The sequence below is a fragment of the Littorina saxatilis genome, linkage group LG13 (assembly GCF_037325665.1).
Source record: "Littorina saxatilis isolate snail1 linkage group LG13, US_GU_Lsax_2.0, whole genome shotgun sequence".
NCBI lineage: Eukaryota > Metazoa > Mollusca > Gastropoda > Littorinimorpha > Littorinidae > Littorina > Littorina saxatilis.
In genome coordinates, this window is record NC_090257.1 from 35,761,492 (window position 1) to 35,788,869 (window position 27,378).

Consider the following 27,378-nt stretch of genomic DNA (forward strand, 5'->3'; position numbering starts at 1 on the left):
GACACAGGGGTGGGACATGAATACCGTCTCCGAGGCTGTACATGGAGTTCACAGTTGACAGCATCAGCAGGCCTCAGACTACGAGAGACACAACCATCGCACACTGAAAATAAAATAAAAGAAGAAGAAGACGACTGTACTCACTGACGAACGACATAGGCTGACCAACAAAGCCATCGTCCAGAGGAGTGACGGTGATGGCGCTTGTGTCGTAGGCCTTGGCAACGAAGGGACTGCCGTTCACGTCCTGCCCTCCGCAACGCACGCTGATCTGGTGATCCCCTGAAAGCATGGAGTGCACCACATTACAAAAGGCATGGAGTGCACCACATTACAAAAGGCATTCACAGTGGACCCCCACTTATGAGACCTCGGTAAATCTGAGAAAATCAGGTTTTAACTCATTGTCTCCCAGGCACGGATATATCCGTACCCACACATATGGCTCTATCTGACCAGGTACGGATATATCCGTACCCACACATATGGCTCTATCTGACCAGGTACGGATATATCCGTACCCACACATATGGCTCTATCTGACCAGGTACGGATATATCCGTACCCACACATATGGCTCTATCTGACCAGGTACGGATATATCCGTACCCACACATATGGCTCTATCTGACCACGTACGGATATATCCGTACCCACACATATGGCTCTATCTGACCACGTACGGATATATCCGTACCCACATATGGCTCTATCTGACCAGGTACGGATATATCCGTACCCACACATATGGCTCTATCACATATGGCTCTATCTGACAAAGGTACGGATATATCCGTACCCACACATATGGCTCGATCTGACCACGTACGGATATATCAGCTCAGACTGTTAGCTTCAGTCGCTTCCTGTAACGTCCATCTAACGCCTGCATTCCAGCGTGTTGATACACAGTTTCTACACAGTTACTACTATTCTGAGTGACCTGCAGCACAACTAGTCTCGGCTAAAAAAACAGTTACTATACTACTATTCTGAGTGACCTGCTGCAGTACAACTAGTCTCGGCTAAAAAAAAAACTTGGTCAAAATAGGTGGGGTAGAAAGTGTTAAGCAGGGAGTCTTAAAATGGAGGTACATACATATACACAGAATATAAACAGAAAGTTTTTAAAACAAGGTCTTGAAAGAGAGGAAGTCTTACATTGGGGGTCTTAAAGGCTATTTCCATTGTTAACAATAACAATGGCAAAAAAACACAAGAAAGACCATTAATTTATAGACATAGCAAAACAGTCACCAGCAGGGCCGGACCAAATGAGTTGTAAGGGGGGGTTCCTCCTTTTTTGGGGGGGCAAATCAGCGAAGTGGCAAAGCCACAAGCACGCGCCTGCAGAGCAGGTGCGCGAACTAGGGGGGTCCGGGGGCATGCTCCCCCGGAAAATTGTTGAAAAACGGTTAAAATCTGTGCAATCTGGTGCATTCTGGGCCTTGTTTTGAGGGTTAAGAGCAGCATTGTTTTGGTGCTAAAACTAGTAAAAAAAAAACAACACTCAAAGCAAGGTACATGCTTTTTCCAGGGGTGGGGTTCCGGAACCCCTGGAACCCCCCCCTGGGTCCGGCCCTGACCAGTACGTTGACCTGGTGATCTTTGAAGTGGACCAACACACAAATAAAAATGTCATTTAAGTGGAGAAATATTTTGTGATGATGGATGTGCATTGTTTATTTGCTAGGATTTAGCATGTGTATTTGCTAGGATTTAGCATGTGTATTTGCTAGGATTTAGCATGTATATTTGCTAGGATTTAGCATGTGTATTTGCTAGGATTTAGCATGTGTATTTGCTAGGATTTAGCACGTGTATTTGCTAGGATTTAGCATGTGTATTTGCTAGGATTTAGCATGTGTATTTGCTAGGATTTAGCATGTGTATTTTCTAGAATTGATTAGAAGTCCATATCAGATCCAGGTTTCCGTTCCTATACCCAAGATGCTTAGCCCCAAAGGAGCACTTCCGCCCATCACTCAACAACAACGAGTCAGAAATTCAGCTCTCCGAAATCTTAAATGAGATGATGAACAGAAGACAAACTTAGCTCAGTTAGTTGTTGTTTCTTTGATCTAAAAAAAATGTATGCATTTGAATGAAAACTTGTCTTTGGCAATTATTAACATGCCTCTTAAACCATTCCAATTTCTTGAGATATAACCCTCTCTTGTTGTCAAAGGTGTACATTCTCCAGAATAAATCAATTTTGAGTCTAGTACATGAGAGAAATACAAAATGGTTAAAAGTAAGATAATGAATAAAATCTTAGATGCTCAAAAAAGTCGTGGCAATTAATTAACTGCTTCCGTTCACTCACCAACTTGTTTAGGCACATAGGTGACGACCAAATCTTCGGAACTGTCTGTCGTCTTTTCAAATGGAAGACTTGATCCCTCTGGGTCTGAGCATTGTTACACAGAGAGCAATTCAAGCGTTATGTAATCATTGTAACAAAGAAATTGTGACGTGAAAACTTCCACAGCAATAGAACAGTACAAAAAAAAAATCATGCTACATTAATAACCACTCTTGATGAGTAGATCAGGAAATTGTGTAGTGTAATTCGTAGTTTGATATTGTGAAGAGCGGAGAGCACAGAAGTATTCTGTGGTTTGCGCTATGTAAGTTTTTATTATTATTATTATTATTATTAAAAGGACAGTACGGTTTAATGTTACAGCAAATAAAGCGCTTTGAACTTCGGATAAGGCGCTATATAAATATAAATAAAGAGAATAATAATAATCTAAAATTCTTCTTCTAATATCTTATTCTTTTTTCTTTTTTTTTATGATCCTGTGTGCATGTAAAAATCTGAGTAAAGCTGCTGGATCCATACGATAGAGAACTGTCTTTCAGGTCTTCACCAGTCCAATATGCGTGAGGTTATTCTTTTCGTAATTAACGTTACTTTGAGATTTCAGTCTGATGACAGATAGGATGCAAGGTACTGCCCCCCGAACTTTGAAAGCCTCACAACATCTGCCCTTAAATGACTTTCTTTGTAAAGATCGAGGCATCTTTTATGAAGACACAATGCTTTTTCCGTTTACGCAATGAAAAAAACCTGGCTAATTTTTCATGAACTATCCATTATTCACTTTCTGAAATGAAGACCGTAGCTCATACAGTCGTTGCTAAATTGTAGTTTTTCATTCACTATCATTTGTTCAGTTTACGCCAAAAAAATGGAACCTTATGTACAGTTTCTGCTATTTTTTCATAAACAAATTCAAGTATGTTGATTTCACCCCAAAGTGTTAAAACAATTAAAAAGCATAATTTCAATCTTCTTTGCCATACAGATGCCCACGCAGGATATAATCAAAGCATTGATTAAAACTCTTGTCTTCATGAGTCGACGGCCCACTTTGCACTGTTCAAGTCAACTGCTTCTTCATGAATAAAAATTAACCCATCAATGCGTTAGTCATAGCCGACCGTAAAGTAAAAATTAACCTATCAATGCGTTAGTCATAGCCGACCGTAAAGTAACAAAATAAGGTTCAGCAGGCATGGAACCGTTAGGATTAAACTGCAAATCATCCACACAAAATAAAATCAGGTAAACAGTTTTTAAAACTTGCTGAAGCAAACTGCGAAAAATTCAATACACGTACATGTAGCAAAAAAACTCTACGAACTAAAAGCTACAAGGAAAACTAAACAAAAAAGCATCTAACACACAAAGGAAGCAAACTACCCTGTGGAAAAAAGAAAATAAGAGACGAGAGATATACAGGTATTTCATATTCAGATCTAAATAGTCTCTAAAAAAAACTGAATACATACACAAATTCTCTAGGACCGCACAAAATGTAAAACACAGGAAACACACAGCTACAGGAAGCAAATTGGAGAAGAAATCTATACTAAAATGTACGATGAGCTCAGAATTAATGAATGATTGTAGATCCCAGAAAATGCTAGAGTAAAAATGTGTATACACGGCTAAATCATACACAAATGTATGGCAACAATCAACAGATTCAACCCGGAAAAGACATTGAGCCTAACCCTAAAATTGTGACTTTCTTCATTTTCTTTCTGGGTGTGAGCACATGAAAAAGAGGGGTATAGATTTCTTTTAATTGTTATACAGAACTTGCTCCATTACAGGGGTATAACTTACGGCAATTTTCTCAAAAGCTACAGCATTCCTGTGCTTTATTCCGATTTTTCTGATCAAAATCTAAAATTCAGAAAAACTCAAGTTGGCTGCACTATTTTACAACCTACTGACAATGATTACATACATTTATCACTAATCATATCATTTGAAATCTGCCTGCTTTGACGGTTTTCTTCTAGCTGAGGATGAATCTTTTTTCCACAATCTTAACAACGACTCTTAAATCTTGATCACTCGGGAAGATGGAATCCATTCAGAAAAAGCAGATTGACACTGGTATCTTTCTTTCTTTCTTTATTTGGTGTTTAACGTCGTTTTCAACCACGAAGGTTATATCGCGACGGGGAAAGGGGGGAGATGGGATAGAGCCACTTGTCAATTGTTTCTTGTTCACAAAAGCACTAATCAAAAATTTGCTCCAGGGGCTTGCAACGTAGTACAATATATTACCTTACTGGGAGAATGCAAGTTTCCAGTACAAAGGACTTAACATTTCTTACATACTGCTTGACTAAAATCTTTACAAACATTGACTATATTCTATACAAGAAACACTTAACAAGGGTAAAAGGAGAAACAGAATTCGTTAGTCGCCTCTTACGACATGCTGGGGAGCATCGGGTAAATTCTTTCTCGTCCCAACCAATATGGGACTCCCCCTAACCCGCGGGGGGTACATATCTGTCTGTGGTTACAAGAAAATGAATGCATCTTCAAGAGATGCCTCTACTCTAGATACGATTAGTCAATATTTGTACCCATTTTATATGTCAGACTACTTGGTAGTCATATGATGTACTAATACGCCAGTTCTGCATGTTTTGTCATTAATTCATGTAAGATGGTTAACAGACACACTATATACAAATTAATAATTTGTGACTGTTACGAGTCATCTACTTAGAACTCACACACAAACGGAAGTCAACGTGCATGCCCTTTGGAGAATAAAAGAAGATTTAGAGTTAAGTGCATTATTCTGTCAGTAATCCAGAAACAGATCTTCTTTTCTTGAAATTGTTAATGAAATTAATCTGTAGACAAAACCAGTATCTCAGGAATGTATAAACAGATGGAAAAACAACCCATTCAATGTATGGACGGAAAACAGACCATTGGAAGAACGGACAGAGAACAGACCATTGAGAACAGGCAGAAAGCACACCGTTCAAAGAACAGACAGAAATAAAACAGACTCAAACTACAAAAGCTCAGTATGGACACAGGACTAATGAATCTTACACGGTGAAACCAATGAACCCAATAGGAAAGACTCAAAAAGACAGTGACATTGCTATATCGAGAAACTGTAATGCTATAACCTACCTTGATACTGCAGTTGATTTTCAGACACACCCAACTCAAAAATTTGGCTCTGGTTTAAATGTCACTCACAACTTAGTTTTACAAACAACACACCTTATATTCCTCCTTGGACAAATAATATCTTACAGATACTTTTCTTTGGATTGCACTTCAAAGCCAGAGCAGTGAAATCCAAATGACAATGGCATTCAAAAATCAGACGCAAAAAAAGCAATGACAATAATTCCTGTATGTTGGGAGGAGGAAAAGCCTGAAATAAATATGCTTATGACCAAAGTTTAAATGAAAATATGCAAATCATATTTGCATAAAAAAATGAAGCCTGGTTTTTCACAAACTCAAAAAGGTTACATACATACACACAAAATCACTCCTGTGAATATGTTTCTAACGGGAGGAACAACTTCATCTACCAGGGCATCAAAAATAGTGGGTAAAGGGCTACACGTCCAAACATCAAAACTGTTTTGGAACAAAATAACACAAAGCACATAATGTTGAAAAAAAGTATTCAATTAAGAACTGATCCCCAAAATAACTGATAACGTTTGAAAAAGACACATTATTTTCTCTGCACTTGAGATTACAAAAATGATTAAACAAATTCCTATTTTTTCACATCACAAACTGAAGTGCACTAAATACAAAACACATAATCCAGACAGGACTTGCTCCAATGAACAACTTTTCCTCACATGTCGAACAACTCAACTAACCAATCTAAATGAATCACAAAACAAAACCCCAACGATTTTCTGATTTATGCAGAACCCTTTCTTCATATTTCAAGGTAAATGTGAGTGGGGAAAAAAATAATGTGGAGAATACATTGAAACATGCAACCGTTCCATGCAGTTTTATTTTCAAATACAAGTATTCCAAACTCACCTCCAAAGACAAGACACAAGATGCAAATAAAACCCCAAAGTAATTATAACCTTTTACAAAACCGCATTGGGCAAAAACGAATTGGAACTGGCAACCAGGTTCAAATCCGAAGGGCTAAAAACAAAAATACGCTCAAACACAGCAAAACTTATGCCCTTCCACTGATGTGGGTACCTTGGATGTTGACTGTGATTTGGTCGGTGGGGTAGTTGCCGCATTTAATACTGAAAGAGGCTGGAATACTGACTGGCACGATTTCTCGACCAGCGGTAGCTACTCGAATTGACTGAGCGTCTATGACATGAACTTTCCAAGGACTTCCTGTAACAAAAAACATAAATTTCCTGAGATGTGAGAGAAAGTGATCAAGAAATAACGCCATCAAATAGGAAATATTTGGAAATAAATCCATCGGACTGTCTCAGTACGGCAAACACACACCGTTGATAAGTGAAGGCAAGCGATTGTGTGCTGTCACAGGAAAATAATGAGCTCCTGTGTGCATGTTATGCGGTGTCTGCTCGGTATGATGCCCTTTTCTTTGAAAAATATGCCAATAGACGAATTCCAAAAATAACTGTTGGGCGTGAATGGGTTGTGAAAGAGTGAATGCCCTTGCTTTTTCCTCGGACAATCTTAGGAGGAGCCAATTACTAGCGAGGGGTGTGTCAAAAACTTGTTGACAGGAGCACGTGTGAAGTAATTTGTCAGAGGAATAGCAAGGGTATGCACTCTTTCACAACCCGTTCAAACGCGACGGGAGTTATTTCCGAAAATTGTCTATTGGATTGATCATTATTCCGTACTGTCATGTTCGCTTGCCTTCACTGTTATGTGGCTACATGAGTTTGCCTGACGTTTTTGAAGAAGTGCAACTCTTCTTAAACATGAATAATTTCCCCGACAGAGTTGTTTCCAGAATTCATCTACTGACGAAGGAATAAGGAAACCCTAAGAAAAGACTTAATTAATTCACTTCTCTCAAAAAATACAGGTTGGAAAAAAGGATGGAGATGGGAAGAATGGGTTTGTGCCAAGATGATCGACAAGAAGAAGAAGAGGAAGAATGGGTAAGGCGCTTATGTTGTGTATTGTTGCTGTTATTAAGATTATTATATTTAAGATTGTAAGGCACTTAGAACTATTTTAGGATTTGCGCCCTATAAATACCCTTATTATTATCATTATTAAAAGGGATGAGGTAGGGTGGAAATGGACTAGATGGGGTGAATGGACGTCTAGATTGGATGAACGTGGCAAGAAGACAAAATACACTGATAAATTAATGGACATGGCAGTGGGCAAATTGACAGACAGCAAAACTGGATTGTAAGCTTTAAATTTCTTCTGGCACCAGCCACTTTTTACACCCCCGGTATAGGGGTGTGTATAGGTTTCACTCGATGTGTTTGTTTGTTTGTTTGTTTGTTTGTTTGTTTGTGTTCGCATATAGATCTCAAGAATGAACGGACCGATTGTCACCAAACTTGGTGAACAGGTTCTATACATTCCTGAGACGGTCCTTACAAAAATTGGGACCAGTCAAACACACGGTTAGGGAGTTATTGGTGGATTAAGATTAAGAGTGACATATTAATGGTCAAAGGGAAATAACCTTCTCAGTTGGTGGCAGTGAGAATGGTTATTTCCCTTTGACCAACGGGGGTGTTTTTCCTACCTTGAAGGAATTTCTTGTTTTTCTTCTTTTTTTCTTCTTTTTGTTTGTATATGCAAGGAGTGCATGGATGTATGAGTGTTTCCACACCAGGACAATACCAACCCGAATGGCTGTTAAATTAAGCTATAATAATGGCTAAATAAATTCTTGTTCTTCTTCCTGTTCTTCTTGTTCTTCTTCTCACCTTCAACCTCCTGGTCGTTGAAACTCATATCCACAATGTGCGTCTGTACGTCTTCAGGGACGAAAGAAGCCACGAAACAGTGGTTGCCACGGTTTTCAACGCTGCATGCCACCCGGCCGCCATTCACACGGATTTCTATGTTCCCTGAGCCTGCCTTTGCTGCGTCAACTGCACAGACACACTAACATTTAGAATCCCTGTCTAAAACCTCATAATTTAAAACAACCGCCCCCTCCCCCCCTTTCAGCCCCTGCTTTTTCTAATTTTCAGGCCTGGGAATGAGTAAACGTGGTTTGGGCGAACATTTTGCCTGCATTTTTAAGGGCACACAATTAGAAAAGGACTTCATTGTATTTACGACGAAAGGCATATCATTCCCAGGCCTGAATTTTCTGTTCCTAACCTCTATAAATTGACCTCCATTTTAAGATGACCTCCTCATTGAGACCCCATTCTATCACATTTTTGGATGTCTTAAAAGGAGGGTTGCAGTGTGTTCAGGCAACAACAAAAAAATAGTCTGTTTACGGTATCCCGACAGACCCAATTTTTTCGCGCGACCCTAGACTATTTTGGGGGGCATTTGGGAGAAGAAAAAAAAAAGAAAAAAAAAGTTTTTTGGCAAAATAACTTTAAACTTTGGGAAAAAAAAAAGAAAAAAAAAATCCCGACCTACCAACCCTATTTTTTTGCCTATGTTACCATAAACAGACTATTTTTTTGGGGAGGGGGGGGGGGCCTAAAGAGAACATTTCCAGACTTGTGGTTCATCCCAATAAAAGGGGCTGTCAAGAAAGTGGTGTGTGTAATTACCCAAGGTTGGTATGTAGCTCAAGTTCCTTATGGTCTTGTCATAAAAGTAGAACTTGCTAATCTACAAATTGCGACTTCTGTCTTGTGTGTGGCACACGTTATAAATGTCAAAGCAGCACCGCCCTGATATGGCCCTTCGTGGTCGGCTGGGCGTTAAGCAAGCAAACAAAAAAAATCTACAAATCCAAAAACAAAGAGACTGCCAACGTTCCAAATTACAACCTACATTTCAATTAAAATTTAAAATGAGAGGTTGTGAACAGAAAGTTTAAATTTTAAATTATAGAAAATTTTAAATAATCTAAAAAAAAACACCTACTGTTCTTGTGTTTTTTTTTTATTGCTAATCTTCAAACTAAGGGATGTAGACAGTGCAGCAATATGAATAACACTTTCCCAAAATCAAGTAATGCAAAAACTTCAGTTCCCTTCAAGATGCATATACAGCGGAACCTCCCTTTAAGACCCCCAAATTCAAGACTGCCTCCATTTTAAGACCTGATTTCTCACATTTTTAAAGGTCTTAAAGTGGAGGTTCCACTGTACTTACTGTCAAAGGTGACTGGATTTCCAGGTAAGCAGTACTGGGGCATGTTGTAGACTCGTAGTTTGCCCGTGTTGTATGCTTTGCTGATGAAAGGCGACCCCTTCACCGCTTTGCCGTAAAATTCTACGTTAACCTTGTAGTCCCCTGTAACAATCATATGGCACAGAAAGCTTTGAATTACAACACAGATGGAACAGGCAGGCATGATGCAAAAAAGTTTTAAAAACACATCAAATAAATGTGAGCCTTCCAAGTTCATGGTTTGATATATATGTGTTTGTTCTCTCTCCTAAAATGACACATTTATTCATTCATTTGTTTTTCACATCTTTGCTGTTTGAGAGATGCAAGTGTTCCATTTCTGGATTAGCTTACCTTCTCAATTCACGTTAACTTCTACAAAGTTTAAGTGACGGGAAAATTACGAACTTACCTGCTTCTATCGGAACATACTCCACTTCCACTGTTTCGCTGTTAACTTGTCGCAATTTGCTTTGTACTCTTTTTCCACTGGGCGCTTTAAAACCAAAAAGGAAGCTTAATTAATTCACATGTCACACCAAGTTAGCAAAATGTATCTGACCCAACATCTTACGCGTCATAATTTATATTCTAACATTCCACATTACCAAGTCAAGTTAAATTTTATTTCAGGGAACCCCCATGTCAGTGTGGGGGGAAGGGATGAGAGCTAGAGGGATAATAGGCTATAATAAGAATCTTGAAAACGAACACTACAAACTTATTCATTGGAGGGAATTGTTGGATTCACATACATACAGAACTGAAATATAACAACCTGTCCAATATGTAACCTCTAAATTCATTTCTCCATACACTCATTGCACAGAAAAAGTCAAGGGGGGGTGGGGGGGGGGGGGGGGGAGGGGAGATACCGCTGACAAGAAAATTTACGAGCAATGGAATGATGAATTATGAAATGAAATGAAATATGGTCAAGGTTGATTTCGAATATCACTCACTGGTTTATATGCATACGCAATCAGTTGTACTCGCTCATTTTCTTGTTTTTTCAATTTCTTTTTCATCTCTTCCCTTCTGTTCAAAATATTCCACAACTTTGCTCCTATTTGTTCAGTATTATTTCGCTGCATGCAAACTATGTGAACCAATATGTACACGATTCTAACATCCAAAAACACACACACGCCATGCCATTAACTATTTCACATTTCTTCCTGACTCTCCAGGCATAACTTTTAGTTGGGTGTGAAAACAGCATGCACACACAGTGAGGTTAACTGATGAGCTGAACACTCTCTGGTTTTTGTTTGTTCGTTCATGGGCTGAAACTCCCACGGCTTTTACGTGTATGACCGTTTTTACCCCGCCATTTAGGCAGCCATACGCCGCTTTCGGAGGAAGCATGGTGGGTATTTTCGTGTTTCTATAACCCACCGAACTCTGACATGGATTACAGGATCTTTTTCGTGCGCACTTGGTCTTGTGCTTCCGTGTACACACGGGGGTGTTCGGACACCGAGGAGAGTCTGCACACAAAGTTGACTCTGAGAAATAAATCTCTCGCCGAACGTGGGGACGAACTCATGCTGACAGCGGCCAACTGGATACAAATCCAGCGCGCTACCGACTGAGCTACATCCCCGCCAGACTCTGGTTAATACTGTGTGTAATACTTTGTACAAGGGGCAAATAAAAAAAATGGTGGCATACTTTCACTGACAAAATTGACCTACTTCTATACCTAATTTTCAGGAACAACACAATTAAATTGTTCAAAACTTGAACAAAAATTTATTTTTTTAAAAAGAAGCATTCACCTTTAAAAAAAAAAAAAGTGTTTATATGTGTGATACAAGATTAAACTTTGATTCTCACACGAATAAATAATCATAAATGCTTCAACATTTAAATACGCATAAATGTTTCAAGAATTATATGTCAAAAGCTTCAACAGGATGCTGGAATTCTGAGGGGAATGGGAACGTCTTTCAAATACAGTTGGATGTTTTGACAACACGAACAGTTACAGATGTTAGTTGTAGCGGTGCATTTTGGGATGCAAGAAAGTGTATGCATGGCATGTCCATTATCTGATACATGAATAACAATACTCAAATGATTCCTCTCAGTAACGGCCCACTTTATGAGCTTCTTTCTAAAACGTACATTATATTACAAATTACTTTGTGTCCATTTTTTTTATATACAGGACTCATCTTTATAAATGTCCATAATAATCCTCTTCCTAATACATTATAGACAAATTAATCAAATCTAAAACCTTCTAGACCTTTCTCAAATGAAAATAATACTCGTAACCCTAACATTTAGAAGTACATGTATGTCTTGTTGCTGCAGACAACTTCAGCAAAAACTTCAAAGATCAGACACTGTGAATATTCCCTCAACTGCAGCCACAAATACTGGAATTTGACTTTCTGTATAATCACTGATTTTAAGGACAATAAAGTCTGATGTGCCTGGTCTTGTCTTGTCTTGCATCTTTTCTTGTCTAGTTTTGTCTTTTTAAAAATTAATCTCTCACTGGCCTTGTAAAGTAGTTTAACGGATGGCTGACTATTTCCATCAAAGACATTAATTTATTTTGGTAACTTGATCAGTCACTCGGGAGAATCTCTCGGAATCTTTGTTGACAATTAAAGCATTACTTCCTCCTGGAATATTGCCTCTACTTCTCCTTTGTTGTTGTTGTTGCTGCTAAAAACTTGAACATGTATCTTCTCTTAAGAATTGCTGCTGTATTTTGAATGCAAATGTCTAATGCATTAAAAGAATGTTGTCAAAACTTAACAGCTTTGCAAATCTGGTGTAGAAAAATGTAAAGTTGAGCTTTTTATATCCACTTATCACACCATTTACTGTAAATAAATGTATTCTTACTTAATACACCTTTGTTAAGTAAATACTTTTTTTTAGGAAGGAGTTAATGAACAAGTTTGAGCTTTGTGGTTCTGGTCATCACAGTTATAAAAAGACTATGAAAATGAGCTTATTTCAAAACAGAAGGAAAAAACAATATATGACACTACCAAGAGAAGACTGGCTTTCTTTCTTTCTTTATTTGGTGTTTAACGTCGTTTTCAACCACGAAAGTTATATCGCGACGGGGAAAGGGGGGAGATGGGATAGAGCCACTTGTCAATTGTTTCTTGTTCACAAAAGCATTAATCAAAAATTTGCTCCAGGGGCTTGCAACGTAGTACAATATATGACCTTACTGGGAGAATGCAAGTTTCCAGTACAAAGGACTTAACATTTCTTACATACTGCTTGACTAAGAAGACTGGCTATTCTATCTTGGTTTCACATGCTCGTAACCACACTAGTGTCTGAAAATTCACATGGAGGTAATGCCCATATTTCAACAGCAACTTGCACAAAGGAGTCATGCAGAGCTGCTCAGAGATTACCATCTAAGGAGACTGTGTGCATGAATTTTTCCCCCACTTAATTCAACTCTGATTCAGCTGTCAACATTCATTCACAAACTACAAAACCTTTCTTTTTTCCTCAAATGTTTGAAAATATATAAATGGCATACACAGCTTGAAGTAAGCCTTTCTTAGATCAATGTATTGAAAACACTGCTTTGCTGAATATACTTTGAATATCATGTAACAATTGAAAAGCATGCACTGGTAGAAATTGAAAAGAAAACCCAAAGGCATTTGGAAGGTTCCATTAAATCAGAAAAGAAACATGATTCAAAAATAAAGGAAAATGAATATACCAAGCAGGCAAAAACTTACCTCAAACCCAGAGTTGAAAGTTGAAGGTCAAAAGGTGAGTCATAAGCTAGTGATTAAGGTTTGGTCAAGGTCAAGGTTTTCCGCATGCCATCCAATCAGTGAGGGGGACGTGAAGCAGGTACAAAAAACAAGAAAACACCAAACAAACATTCCGCACAAAGACTTGAAATCCCCAGGAAAATCTTGCCAAGTTACAAGTGATATGCTTTGTGTTAGCACGCAATAACCTTCAAAAAATAAAAAAACGAAAGTTTCTGAAAATACCGCCCTCACACACGAAAGTCTTCAAATCACCCAAACCCATAAAACCGGGGAGCCTGACTGGTTTTAATCAGCTAAAAAAGTAAAACCTAACGTTTGCTCATGGTATTACCCCATTAAGCAAAACTAAATACCCTTTTCTTGGGTGACAGCTGTGCATTTATCGCTGGTCATTATACATTTTTGGAACTTGAAATGACTAATCAACTCTACCTATGAGTCAGTCAACTGACTAACAAAATCTTTAACAGAACCGTCTAGTATAAATTGCATACAATTATTATCTACAAACTACTGAACTCTTTCATCACAAAACACGAGTAGAATCTTCCCTGATGATCGAGCTTTGTAACAAAATTCATTATGTCCGCAACAAACTTTGCATTATGGTTCTTGACTTACTCCTGGCCAAAATAAGTCCATAACCCGTTGATGTATGCAAAATATGTTTCTAAAGATGCTAATTAGAACCAGTCAAACCCCACTCCATATCTCATGCCTTTTTTTTTTTAACCCAAGAGAAACACAGACCCTCATGCCAAAATTTGACGAACTCACACACCAAAAGAGAAAATTCATGCTGAAATCATTCTTTGTGTTGCTGTGAATCAGTGTATGTACCACACAACTGTGGCAAGTCCCATTTCATGCTGCACAGAGCAATTATACCATCTTTTTGTCATTCCGTCACAAGATAAAAACCAAATTTAACAGTTGACAACTTTACACACCAAAAAATTGAATTCTAAGGCCCACACACAAAAAATGTTGGTTTAGGGTAACCCGACCGACCCTATTTTTTACCCACCGACCCTGAAACTTTTTGTTCATTTCTCAAAAAAAAAAAAAAAAAAAAATATTGTTGGCACTCTTACTATTAAACTTTGTAACAACTAATGTAAACATTCAATACAATTCTAGAGCTTGAGACAAAATTGTGTTTGTGATGTTTGCATATTATTATGAGGTCAACAAAATTAAAAAATGTAAAAAAAGCCTGCCTACCGACCCTATTTTGTTTGGTCACGTTACCCTAAACCAACAATGCCTAATGAACAACAGAATACATGTTTTGTTTTCAGTCCATACGGCAAACATAGCAAGTTTGATGCGATGTAAACAAATATGAAATTGTTCAACCATTTGTAAAAAAGAACAAACAAAAAAATGCACTTTCACTTGTTTGTGATAAGCAGCATTCCTGTACACAAAAATAATTGAAAAAATACATTCAGTTGTAAGATTACAACAGTATCAGCAAACAACCATACTACTAAAAACCAAAAAATAGTCAAAGTAAACCATGCTCTGAGAAACAAAGCAATGCAATCGTTCAAGATAAAAACTTTTCTCGCACTGTAAAACAATACTATGTGTTCAGTTCTACACCATTTATCTACAAATGGGAAAATCACTTGTACATCATAATACAAATTAACAATTGATCAAAAAAGCTAAATCTGTACAGAGGATTCTACATTTTCATCAAAGAATGCAAATTCAACAACACACAGCACTTCATAACAACATTGGTTATGGAACTTATGCCCATCTTCTATAAAGGGCATCAACATTCAGCTGGATGGGAAAAAATACCAACATTTTGGCCAATAACACTCAGATGTAACTAAAGAACTATATACCTAATCTGAAAAGTTAACAGAACTGGAGAGAGAAGAAAATCCCTGCATCGGCAAACATAGTGATACACAATGAGCTCTTGCAAAAAGTTTGGCACATTGGGAGCATGTGAAAGATTGTTCTAATAATCACAACAACAACCTGTTGTAAAAAAAAAGGAGTAGGGATGGGGGAATGAACCGGTATGAGCAGGGAGACACTGTCATACACTGGACCTGGCAAGGTACTGGTACTGAATTCGCGGATGGAGGTGGGTGAAATTAGGATGGGGAGGGCGGTGTAGGTATGGAACAGCGGGGGGAGGGGGGGTAGCATTTCTGCTGGTGTTTTGAACACAAAAGTGGCCACACAGCATTTGAGAAATAAAATCGCTGTACAAGACAAGCTCTGGTGAATGAGGGGTCACTGCCTAGTCAAACAACAGGGTAACGAGAGAGGGGAGATAAAAAGATGTTGTTTTTACCTGGGGGAAGAAGAACAATCAGTAGATACCCTGACAGTGGATACTCTGACCGTTTTGTCCCAAAACCAAACATGAAGCATTTGGACAACGGTAATAAAAGAGGGTCCTCCCTCTGTGGAAATTCAACAAGTATGAATGTATTAAATGAACATGAAGCATACGTTCCATCTCCCTGTGTCAAAAACAATTACACGTACTAACTTGTTATAAAGCAGTAAAACATATACATGGTTCTCCATAGATAGCCCAAAACAATGTGTTTTTTGCAAGTGACGTAACGTCACCACAACAGGGTAAGTCTGTTGTTATTATCCACAGCTTCTGAAGCAAGGTACACAATGTCATTAAACTAGTATTCTTGCAGCTTAGGCACCCATTTCTAAAATTAGCATGATAAAATACACTGTGAAAACATTAGCTTTGGTTTTCTCCTCTGTAGCAGATAAAACCCAATTCACATTACAGCTGGAACAAAAGGCTATTGTTAGAAGGGGGGAGGGGGGAGGGTCAAGGGGTCACAACATACAATTACCAGAACAGCAAATTTCTAGCAAAAGCAACTAGAGGTTACAGTACATCATCTAAAAGGATACAAAAAACTGCCCTGAAATATTTCAGCCACTAAACAGCATCCTCTTTTTTGTGTGTGTGTCTGAGTGTGTGTGTGTGTGATTCATCTGTAGTTCTTCATATTCTACATCAAGTGCAACAAAAAAACAAGCAAATATTTGTATAAAAAAATTTCTTTTAAAAATGTAGGAATAAACCCAGAGATGAAACAATCTCAAGAAAAAATTCTGAGTAGAGACAGAACAAAAAAGGCACCTTCTGTGCTTTGCTTTTCAGAAAAAAATACAATAGAAAAAGAAAACAGATTAAAATCCTTTTACAGAAACTAAAAGATTAAGAGCCAGAGAAAAACAGAAAAATCGATCATGAGTACAGGCAGAATTAAGTCCCATACATATTTTAGTGACGAAATGTCCAAAAGATGGTTTTATCAATTCTTGCATGAAACAGGACTCCAGAGTTTAATTGAGAGTGTGACCGAGTACTACTTCATTACCGGATTAGTACAGTTAATGTTAGTGTTATAAGCAAGCATGCATATTCAAAGATTAATTAATAATAGGTAAGAACAGGGACAGGAAGAGTCATGTACATACAGAAAACATATAATCACAATCATATTCATATAAAATAATCTAAACTGGAAAACTACAAGAAAAATCTAAATAAGACATTCTGAACTTTTACAGTAAACTAATCTAGGATTTTTACTTCAAATCTAATCTTTTTAAACTAATCTAGGATTTTTACTTCAATCTAATCTCATTTCTTATCTATTTAAGAGTCTAAACAAAACATCAAATCTCATCCTTTAACAATCGAAACACCAAAATATAATCACACAAAAGGAAGACCTTACCAAGTCCTCCATAAAAAAAGCACCTTTCAAAACCATAGTAGAACAGCAACGACACATAAACCTTAAAACACAAACTTTCCCAAAACAGGGAGAAGAAAACAACTGTACTTACCTTAAAATAATAACCCAACACATCAAACCAAACTTACCTCCAAATCAATAAATAATAAGAGTTTTTGTTCAATTTTAGCAATATTACACAGTGTAACATTAACGCACACACCAAAGCAGCAGCTTACCACCAGATGGTGCTACTGACTCACCAGCGATGTCAACGTTGATGTTTCCGCTGCCCGCGCCCTTGGTGTGAATGGTGAAGGTCGTGGGCCGGTCGACAGGCACAAGGCTCAGACCCTCCCCGCTGAGCGTAACCTGACTCGAGTCCACAATGTCCAAGGTATAGGGAGAACCTGGACACACAGAGATCGCGTTAAAGGCACCGTTCCTACTTAGTTTTCAGAAGAGCATTTTACTTTACCTTAGCTGCTAGTGTCGGTACAGTGGACCCCCCTTTTAAGACCTCCAAAAATCTGAGAAAATCAGGTCTTAAAAAGGAGGGAGTCTTAAATTGGGGGGTAATTTTACAGAGGTTATAAACAGAAAGTCTGAGTAATCAAGGTCCTAAAAAGGAGGGAGTCTTAAATTGGGTGGTTTTAACAGGGGGGTTCCACTGTATAACTTACACCTCTTCGTATCAGTCTGCCTTGTAGGCCAGGACAGATGTCCAGAACAGCGCGGTGCATTTTTTTCAATGAGGGGGCAGTGTTCGGTATAGAACCGAGGCGCGGATCCGTGACGGTACCTGAGCTAAACACTGGCTTGCACTGCTCACAGCCCGACACTCGGCACTGTAAACATTCCCCCTTCCTTCACATCTTTCACCACCATCCGCCCTACCCTTCGTCTCATCAATATACTGTGAAAACAGTTCGGTCCATCATCTCACATCTACATGGGATACGACAATCCCTTTCTTTCTTTCTTTATTTGGTGTTTAACGTCGTTTTCAACCGTTCAAGGTTATATCGCGACGGGGAAATGGGGGAGATGGGATAGAGCCACTTGTTAATTGTTTCTTGTTCACAAAAGCACAAATCAAAAAATTGCTCCGGGGCTTGCAACGTAGTACAATATAATTATGACCTTACTGGGAGAATGCAAGTTTCCAGTACAAAGGACTTAACATTTCTTACATACTGCTTGACTAAAATCTTTACAAACATTGACTATATTCTATACAAGAAACACTTAACAAGGGTAAAAGGAGAAACAGAATCCGTTAGTCGCCTCTTACGACATGCTGGGGAGCATCGGGTAAATTCTTCCCCCTAACCCGCGGGGGGAAAGACAATCCCTGCACTTGGACACATACCAACAAGTCGCGTAAGGCGAAATTACTACATTTAGTCAAGCTGTCGAACTCACGGAATGAAACTGAACGCACTGTATTTTTTTCACCAAGACAGTACAGCTTTGTCAATCCCCGCGAGAAAAAAATCGCTCACCTCCCACGTGCAAAACGCAGTGATATGCACACGCCAGAATAGCGCGGTAGCGTATTGTGCTAAGCAGGAAAGCGCGCTTTTCTGTATTCGTGTTAACTTTCTGAGCTTGTTTTGAATACAACCTATCATATCTATATGTTTTTTGAATCAGGAAACGATAAAGAATAAGGTGAAATCCTTCTTGGATCGATTTCTTAAATTTTAATCGTAAGACTAATTAATCTATTTTCGTTAATTGTGATCACATTTTAAGAGTAAACATGACATATGTATATATTTTTAGATTCAGAATGTCATGAAGAATACGATGCAATCAATCTTAAATCTGTTTGCGAAAAATCGATTTTAATGACAACTTTAATGAGGAAACTCATTAATTAATTTGTAAGCCTCCAAGCTGAAATGCAATACCAAAGTCCGGGCGGCGTCGAAGATTACTTGACCAAAATTTCAACCAATTTGGTTTAAAAATGAGAGCGTGACAGTGCCGCCTCAACTTTCACGAAAAGCCGGATATGACGTCATCAAAGACATTTATCAAAAAAATGAAAAAAAACGTCTGGGGATATCATACCCAGGAACTCTCATGTAAAATTTCATGAAGATCGGTCCAGTACTTTAATCTGAATCGCTCTATACACACACACACACACACAGACATACACCACGACCCTTGTCTCGATTCCCCCCTCTATGTTAAAACATTTAGTCAAAACTTGACTAAATGTAAAAATGAACATCCCGACTGTTCCCTGTGCAGAGTGGGAATTTTTTTGTTTTGTTTTGTTTTGTTTTGGATGAACTAATTTTCCAGATTAACTAACTAACTGACTCCACTGACCTCTGACTTCCATTTCATTCATGAAGACGTTGACCTTGTACTGGCCAGCACCCTGAGGAGTGAAGTCGACCTTGTATTCCCCGTTAGCGTCACGTACAATGTACGACGGAATTTCTGACCCTGCGTAGCTGACCTTGCATGAGATGTCGCCTTCACCAGCCTCCCTTGGGTCCGCTGTGTACGAAGAATCAACACAAATGTTTTGTTTTGGTTTTGTGAGTTCCTTAAGATATCAAATACAAGATTCCGATACAATACAAGAGTGCATGGAAAACTGTCGCTTGACTGCTCTTTAAATGATAAATTCATAATGAAACAAACCATAAAAGCATTTGATATATTCTTTGCACATAGCCTTTCATTGCAATCACAGACGCACACACACGCATGCACACACACACAAAATGTTCACTATGAAAATTTTCTACCCCCAAATTAAGGCAGCCATACTCGGCCCTCAGGGTAAAGCATGAGCAAAAACAACTCCCCAAACAACCAGCCAAACAAACCACACAGCACAGACGACTCACCATTGAACGTGAGGGCCTTTCCAACAGCACCTCCATCCAATCCGTAGACTCGAACCAGCGAAGGATCAAACACTTTCAGCGGGTAAGGGCTGCCACTGATGTGTTCTCCATCGTACAGTACCGAGATGTCCCACGTTCCTGAATCAAATACAACACACTGTAGCTTTTCTTTCCCCCATAACTGGGAAAGCTAAGACTAATAATGGTGGCCACCATGCGCTAAGTCCCAAACCCTAGTGCAAGCTTTTCTTTCTGTCACTGTCAAATGGTTAAATATAAAAATATTGTATGCTTTAGGCCTTCAACTTGTAATAACCTGCAAACAGCATAGTCCCATATTAACACTGTGGAAGTGACTCCACAAACTGAAAGAAGAGTGATCGTTTGAGATTCACTCAGTGAACCTCACACAAGGCTAAATCCGGTTATTGCCCTGCACACTACTTTGAGAAATAACCAATATTTGAAATATCTCAACTAATCTTTCTTCACTCTGTTTTTGTAGTAGTATATGGCATGCTAGTGTTTTCACATCCACCATCATGTTTATTCGTGAAATTTTGTATTTGTTAGGGCCACGTAAGATAAGGTCTTGCTCGAGTTCATGCTCTATTGGTTTTCTCATTATCTTTTCATGTTACTTTATTTGAATGAAAATCTTGTTTAAACCAAACTTAAGCATCCAGCCACTTACCAACTTCATCCTTTGCTTACCACTATTTCATGATATTAAATCTAAACCAGTGATGACTACAGTGGACGCCGCTTAATAAAACCGCGGTTAATAGAGCCAGCCGCTTATAAAAGTCGATTTCAGACGGTCGGGATTTATCACTATATCTTATGTATTAGAAAAAGCCGGTTAATAAACCCAACCCGCCGCTTATTAAAGCCAGTTTTCTCAGAGAAATCACGTAGTTTGTGACTAAAACTCACATTATCGTGTTCTTGAATTGAGTACAAAATTCTTACTCCGAGTACACTTTTCGTACGAGAAAAGAACTCCCCAAGGCACGAAAAAATTACTCCCTCCACGAAATTTTTACTCTCCATTTTTTTTACTTCAGTAAAAATCTCGTACGCAAAAATGGGATGCGGGTGAAGGGATAATGCCAATAAGTGATCTCGCGCACACGAATGTCGCGCTACCCTCCTTCCACCCCTTCCACCACCAAGACTAACAGGGGACAAGGGAGTAAACATTTCGTACACCTGGCATGGGAAGTTAAATTGCTTGTGTTGGGGTGAAGTAATTCATTCGTTATTTATTCGTCAGGGGAATAACATTTTTGTTCGAAATGTTTACTCAGAACTCACCTGTCTTGGGGAGTAATTTTCTCGTGTAATGGGGGAGTGCTTTTTTCTTAAAGGGAGTAACTTTTTCGTACGAAATGTTTACTCCGGAGTAAAAATCTCGTGGGAGTAATTTTCTCGAGTTACACCTGTTAATAAATCCGCCGCTTATTAAAGCCATTTTTGGTCGGTCCAGAAGTGGCTTTATTAAGCGGCGACCACTGTATTTGGAAAGTGTGTCCACAGTTATAGTAACTATCTAAGACATGATGGGGTGATACGCTCAACCAAACTAAGCTCCAAGCTACGTACCAACTTCAGTGGGGGTGAAGTTGGTACCGTACGTTCCATTACGATAGATGGGGTTGAAGTTCTGAACACGGCCGCTGGGACTGCGCGCTTCAATGCGTACGTCACCCTGTCCTGCTTGTGTAACATCCACCTGCACAGAAAATCAGAGAAATAAAGTCTGGTGTATACGAATACAGTGGAACCCCTTTTCATGACCTCAAAACATCTGAGAAAATGAGGTCTCAAAAAAGAGGGAGTCTTAATTAAAATGGAGGTGAATTTACAGAGGTTATACGGGCGGGGATGTAGCTCAGTCGGTAGCGCGCTGGATTTGTATCCAGTAGTGCAAGGGCCCTCTGGTAAAAGTGCCCCATTGGAAGGACACCTCCTACTGTCCATTGGTCTGTTGACATAAAAGTGATTTTGTGGACCAATAAACTGTCTCAATACCTCAACCTGTAGTGATTGGGAAGTTCTATTATTCCAAGCAACGAGCGTTTTTACCATACCTAAAACAGCGCTTCCAGCTGCAGGTAATCTTGGGGGTTCTGGGAGGCAAAGGGTTAAGATTCTTTCTCTGTAAAGACCTACATTGATCAGAATTTTGAAGGTATGAAAATAGAGGTAATATATTGTACTCTCACAGTGAAGAGACACTTTTTTTTTGTCTAGTTCCAAGAGTGCACTCTTATTGTTGATGTATGACAAAGTCTTTTTAAATGGTGATGCGCACACCACTCCTCATTTCTGGTAGAAAATCCGGTAATATATTGCTCACTCACATGTGAAGAGACGCTTTTTTGTCTAGTTCCAAGGGTGCATTCTTATGACACGACCATGTATGAAGAAGTCTTTTTAAATGGTGATGCACACACCATCCGTCATGTATAGCCGAAATCGGCTCCTTTGATGTAAACCCCACAACCAACATCCAGTGGGCATCTAGATCTAGATCCAGATACATGCCACCTCTGTTCAAAACTGGCGGTACCAACGCATATCACATATAAATATTTGTCACCATTTTCACGAGTTTTCATTCACAAACACCTGGGAAATAAATCTCATGTTCCCCATGCAATAACTCGAGGTGGTGAATGGGTTTGAGCTTTCAGGTAAAACGTGGATTGTCAAAGTAAAAGCCAATCAGGCTGATTGTTTGATGTGTGGAACCATCGCGGCTTTGGATTTGTGTTTCCGAGGACAACGATTGTAAGCATTCACTCTCAAAGACCCAATCAATGTTGATAATTACCGCGGCGACTCATGGTCAATTTGCAACTTATCTCTGTAATCGCAAAATCCACAACGAAAAGTCATAAACACTTAAAAGAAAATAAATATGCTCAACACTTACTGAACTCACACGTATGATCGCAGCTCTGTACATTTTCAGACTGGAAGAAAAGCGTCAACAAGCTACGTTTGACGTCACATACAAGTTTGACGTGTTATCTCGTGCTACTGTGACGATGCTTTGTGGCCCGGAGTTGGATTCTAAAAATTCGTCTCCCTGTGGGTTATTGTGCATTTTGTTGCACAACCAAAATGATGACAAAAACGATGTTTGGTGGCTTGTCGTCAGACCAGCATTTTGTTGTTGGTCCTCGGGGAGCATATTGCCTTTTGTCTCATATTTATCAACCGCGGCCTTCCGCCTTGGTCGATAAAGATGAAACAAAAGACGATATGGTCCCCTTGGACCAACAAAAAAGCTGGTCTGTCAACAAGCCACCAAACATCTTATAATATACATACTGATGATATCATACCTTTAGTTCAGAGTTTGAACCAACAGCGCAACGCTCAGGTGGGTAGTAGGTGACCCGGGAACGATCAGCGTTGACCCTGAAGTTCACGGGGCAGCCTGAGATAGACTTGTTATCACACTGAACGTCAAGCTGCACACAAACAAAAAAGTAAACAAATAAGAAATTATTACAAAAAGAACAAAAACAAGAACAAAGACTTTAAATTATAATCAGTTGTCAATGTGACAGGGTGACATAGCAGTTCCATCCTTTGTCAAAGCAGCAGTTCTGCAGAGTTGTCTACCTTGACCACTGAGCTATTTATAGCTCAACCATTATTTTTATACTGGACGTTGTAGAGAGCTGTTTGTGTCAGCTGTTGTCTCCAGATATTTTTCCTCCAACTCTTGTTTTTTGAAAATGTTGCACACAGGTCATTTGAGCCCTTGTTTAAGTACAAACTCCAGCAATTTGTCTTTAGGCCTGCTACACAAACTCGAGCCAACAAAACAGACCTTGTGATTTCCAGTTTCGACAGGAGTGAAGGAACAGTAGGCGGTGGATCCCTGCCAGTTCATCTTCACCGGAGGACTGGAGTCGTTTCCCGTCAGGACTGCACGGATGTCATTGGGCGACCCATCCTCAAGATGAATTTGGAAGGTTTTCTGCAAAATTTACATCAAGTTGAAGTCAAACTTGTAAAAATGCAAATTCAAGGAATTTCACAGATTCCTTATTCATTCTGTCGAAGGGGCAGAAGAGTGAGGAGGAGGAGGAAAAGAAGAAATGATAAGGGAGAAGAAGAATAAGACTATGAGGAAGAAAAAAAAGGACAACATGATGACGTTTTTCATTAAACAACGTGAGAATGCGACTTGGTTCAAATCCAATAATTGCTTGTACCCAATCTAAGTATGTTCTTTCTTTCTTTATTCTTTATTTGGTGTTTAACGTCGTTTTCAACCACGAAGGTTATATCGCGACGGGGAAAGGGGGGAGATGGGATAGAGCCACTTGTTAATTGTTTCTTGTTCACAAAAGCACTACTAAAAAATTGCTCCAGGGGCTTGCAACGTAGTACAATGTATTACCTTACTGGGAGAAAGCAAGTTTCCAGTACAAAGGACTTAACATTTCTTACATACTGCTTCACTAAAATCTTTACAAAAATTGACTATATTCTATACAAAAAACACTTAACAAGGGTAAAAGGAGAAACAGAATCCGTTAGTCGCCTCTTATGACATGCTGGGGAGCATCGGGTAAATTCTTCCCCCTAACCCGCGGGGGGTAAGTATGTTCTGAAAAAGATCATTTTTCCTTGCTTAACTGTTACCCAAACAGATTTCTTCATTATTATTAACATCACTGATCACTTCAAGAACAAAATCTCATAACCCTGTGTTGGTTCTTTTACAGTAATAACAAAACAAATCAACAGAATATGAACAAAATTGAGTCAAATAAAAATGCACACACCATATTTTGTGGTAAAAAAACAACAACACACAAATGGCTAGACATTTTTTTCTGGAAACATGCCTTGTTAACAGACAAGTTTGTTCTAACTCGATCCTTCTCTCAACTAGAAATATAAATTTCAACTTTTCATTTTCCAAAGCAAGCACACACATTCACCTTTTTTTTTAGTACTGTGCATATATTTCAAACAAAGTGAAAATTAAATGCTTTAGTAATGTCTCTCAAACATATAATTAAAGAAAAAATGCATTAAAATGGCTTTGGGACTTTTCCTTGAAATCTAGCAGATGTCAAATTTTCTAAAATAAATAAAAAGTAAATAATAGTAAAAAGAACAAAAAAGAAATCCTATGTACAAATTTGAAAACTATAGTTTCATAGCATGCAAGACACTGTTATTTACAAAAGGTTGAAAAGAAAAGAAAAATGACAATAAAAAACTCAGCTCTGGTCTGCAAGCTAATAAAAATGACGATGTCGATGATGATGATAATCATGAAGACATGAAATCATGACAATGAAACTGCATGAATATCACCAGTAGAAGTATTGTAGTAGTAATAGCAATGGCAGTAGTTTCTTCTTCTTCTGCGTTCGACAGACTGCATGATTTAGAGTCTCTCTCCGAGGGATGGCGCAAAGCTGGCCGTGCGGCGGAGTTCATATGCCAATTCTCAAGAGTTTGGTCCGAAGGTACGTTCCGTCTGGCCACTGCTCTCGGCGCCTTGCTTTGTGGGAGGGACAGCCCTGAAGCATGTGGGATGGAGTTTGGTCAGCTTGACCGCACTCGCACAGGGCTGTGTCTGTTATGCCGATTCTCTTGAGATGAGCACGCAGGCCACAGTGCCCTGTGTGCAGACAGAAAATGAGTGTCTGTTGGTTTCTCTCCAGCTTCCTGATAGGGTCCTGGTCTGCACGGTAGCCACCATTTTGGGCGACCCAGTCTGCTCTGAATTTGCTGCGAATAAGGGTCTTTGTCTCTTCGTAGGTTGCAGGATTTGAGGGCTGGGTGAGCTGGCTGCCTTCCTTTGCCAGGCCGCCTGCTCGTTTCCTGGCAGGCCAACGTGAGTAGCCACCCACTGGAGAGTAGTGGCTGTTCTTACAGTCAGTGTGTTAAGGGAGGCCTTGAGAGTTTGAATCAGGGGATCAGGATCGGTAGACTCAAGGGCCCGGAGGGTCGACATGGAGTCAGTGAAGATGGAGATGCTGCCCGGTGATTTGTCACAGGAGAAGAGGAAGTCGGCTGCTGTTTTGATAGCAAGGACTTCAGCTCTGAAACTGGAGCATAACTTTTTGCCTGGCACCGCGAGGGACTGGCGTTCCCCATCTGTGAATCTGATGTAGATTCCACTGCCTGGAGGCACCATCTGCCGATCCGTCCGTATAGACATGAGTCCAGGAGCTGGGAGGGTAGAGGTCGTCAATCATGGCCAGAATCAGGGTCTTGAGAACTGTCGGCGGCTGGTTCTTTGAGGTGATGCCAGGGACACTGAGACTGACTTTGGCTTCCATCTCCTGGTCTAGCCTCCAATGAGGTGTACTCAGGTTGATGCAGGGTCGAGAATGTCCTGGTGCTGGAGTCTGAGCTCCTTGTACTGGTGGTTGAGGCTCTGGCGCTTGAGACGGTTCTTGGTGGGCTTCTCCAGCCGATTTTGCAGGGGGTGTGAGGGCAGCCTTCGCATCTTTTCTCCCTGTATGAGAATCTTCCGGTCTCGTCTCTGTTCTAGGGCCTCTACGTCTGCTTTCTTTTGCATTTCTGTGATCGGCGTTGTCTTCATGGCACCTAGGATCAGGCGCAGCCCCATGTGCTGAACTTTGTCTAACCTCTGTGGAGAGTGAGAAGAGTGTTGAGGTGGTCTTGGTGGAGTTAATCTCTAGACCCCAGTCCTCTGTCCATGCTCCGATCTTGGCAGTAGTAATGGCAAGAAGTTTACAATGAAAAAAAAAATCTGAAAATGGTGATGATAATGTAGTGAAATGAGCATGAAATATTCATAAAGTGTACTGATGGCAGTTAGATGATGACCAATTTCTAACAGAATGCGTGATAAGACAAAAAATGCACAGGTAGGTGAGAAATTTCTGCAAAACTAAAAAATCTGCAAAGAATACAATGTAGTCACTGGAGTTTTCAATTTAGTCTCTTCTTGCTGCTGGAAAGAAAAGGTCAGTTGATAACTGCAGGTTTCAAACTGTCAACTGTAGGGCGCACACATTAAACAAAGCTTAGTTAATTACAAAGCTGCAAGGGAAAAGAAAAAATGGAGAATAAAAATATAAAATTTGTGGGGGGGGGGGGGGGGGGTAAAAAAAGAAAAAGCAAAGTTTGGAAGAAAAACAGCAAACATGCCGATCGATACCCTCAAGTTCAATATTCACACAAAACCTCCACCACATTCATTGGGCTGTGAGAAAAATCCACACCGTAAAGTTTCACTTCACAATTCAGTTATTTTCAGCTTCACACCCTGCAAACCACAAAAGCCTTCCAAAATGGTCGCTGGAAATTCAAAAAACCCTGGCAGCAACAAAGAAGCATCTAAATTCCTTAACATTTGT

General features: G+C 39.4%; 1 protein-coding gene across 5 annotated transcripts in view; it reads right to left on the minus strand.

The window, feature by feature from the left end:
• Window positions 1–27,378, minus strand: part of LOC138945608 (filamin-A-like) — a 175,176-nt gene that overhangs the window by 100,255 nt on the left and 47,543 nt on the right. For 3 of the 5 annotated variants that reach the window (XM_070317058.1, XM_070317059.1, XM_070317061.1), the window contains 6 exons: window positions 23,853–24,002; window positions 23,359–23,487; window positions 21,608–21,737; window positions 20,003–20,140; window positions 19,473–19,646; window positions 17,390–17,536 (listed from right to left, as the gene is read on the minus strand). In XM_070317058.1, the coding sequence (XP_070173159.1) occupies window positions 17,390–17,536; window positions 19,473–19,646; window positions 20,003–20,140; window positions 21,608–21,737; window positions 23,359–23,487; window positions 23,853–24,002 (868 nt within the window). Of the gene's footprint in view, window positions 1–144; window positions 283–2,326; window positions 2,411–6,529; window positions 6,677–8,217; window positions 8,386–9,580; window positions 9,722–10,010; window positions 10,095–17,389; window positions 17,537–19,472; window positions 19,647–20,002; window positions 20,141–21,607; window positions 21,738–23,358; window positions 23,488–23,852; window positions 24,003–27,378 lie in introns of all 5 variants that reach the window. The other 2 variants (XM_070317060.1, XM_070317062.1) reach the window with 1 other exon arrangement.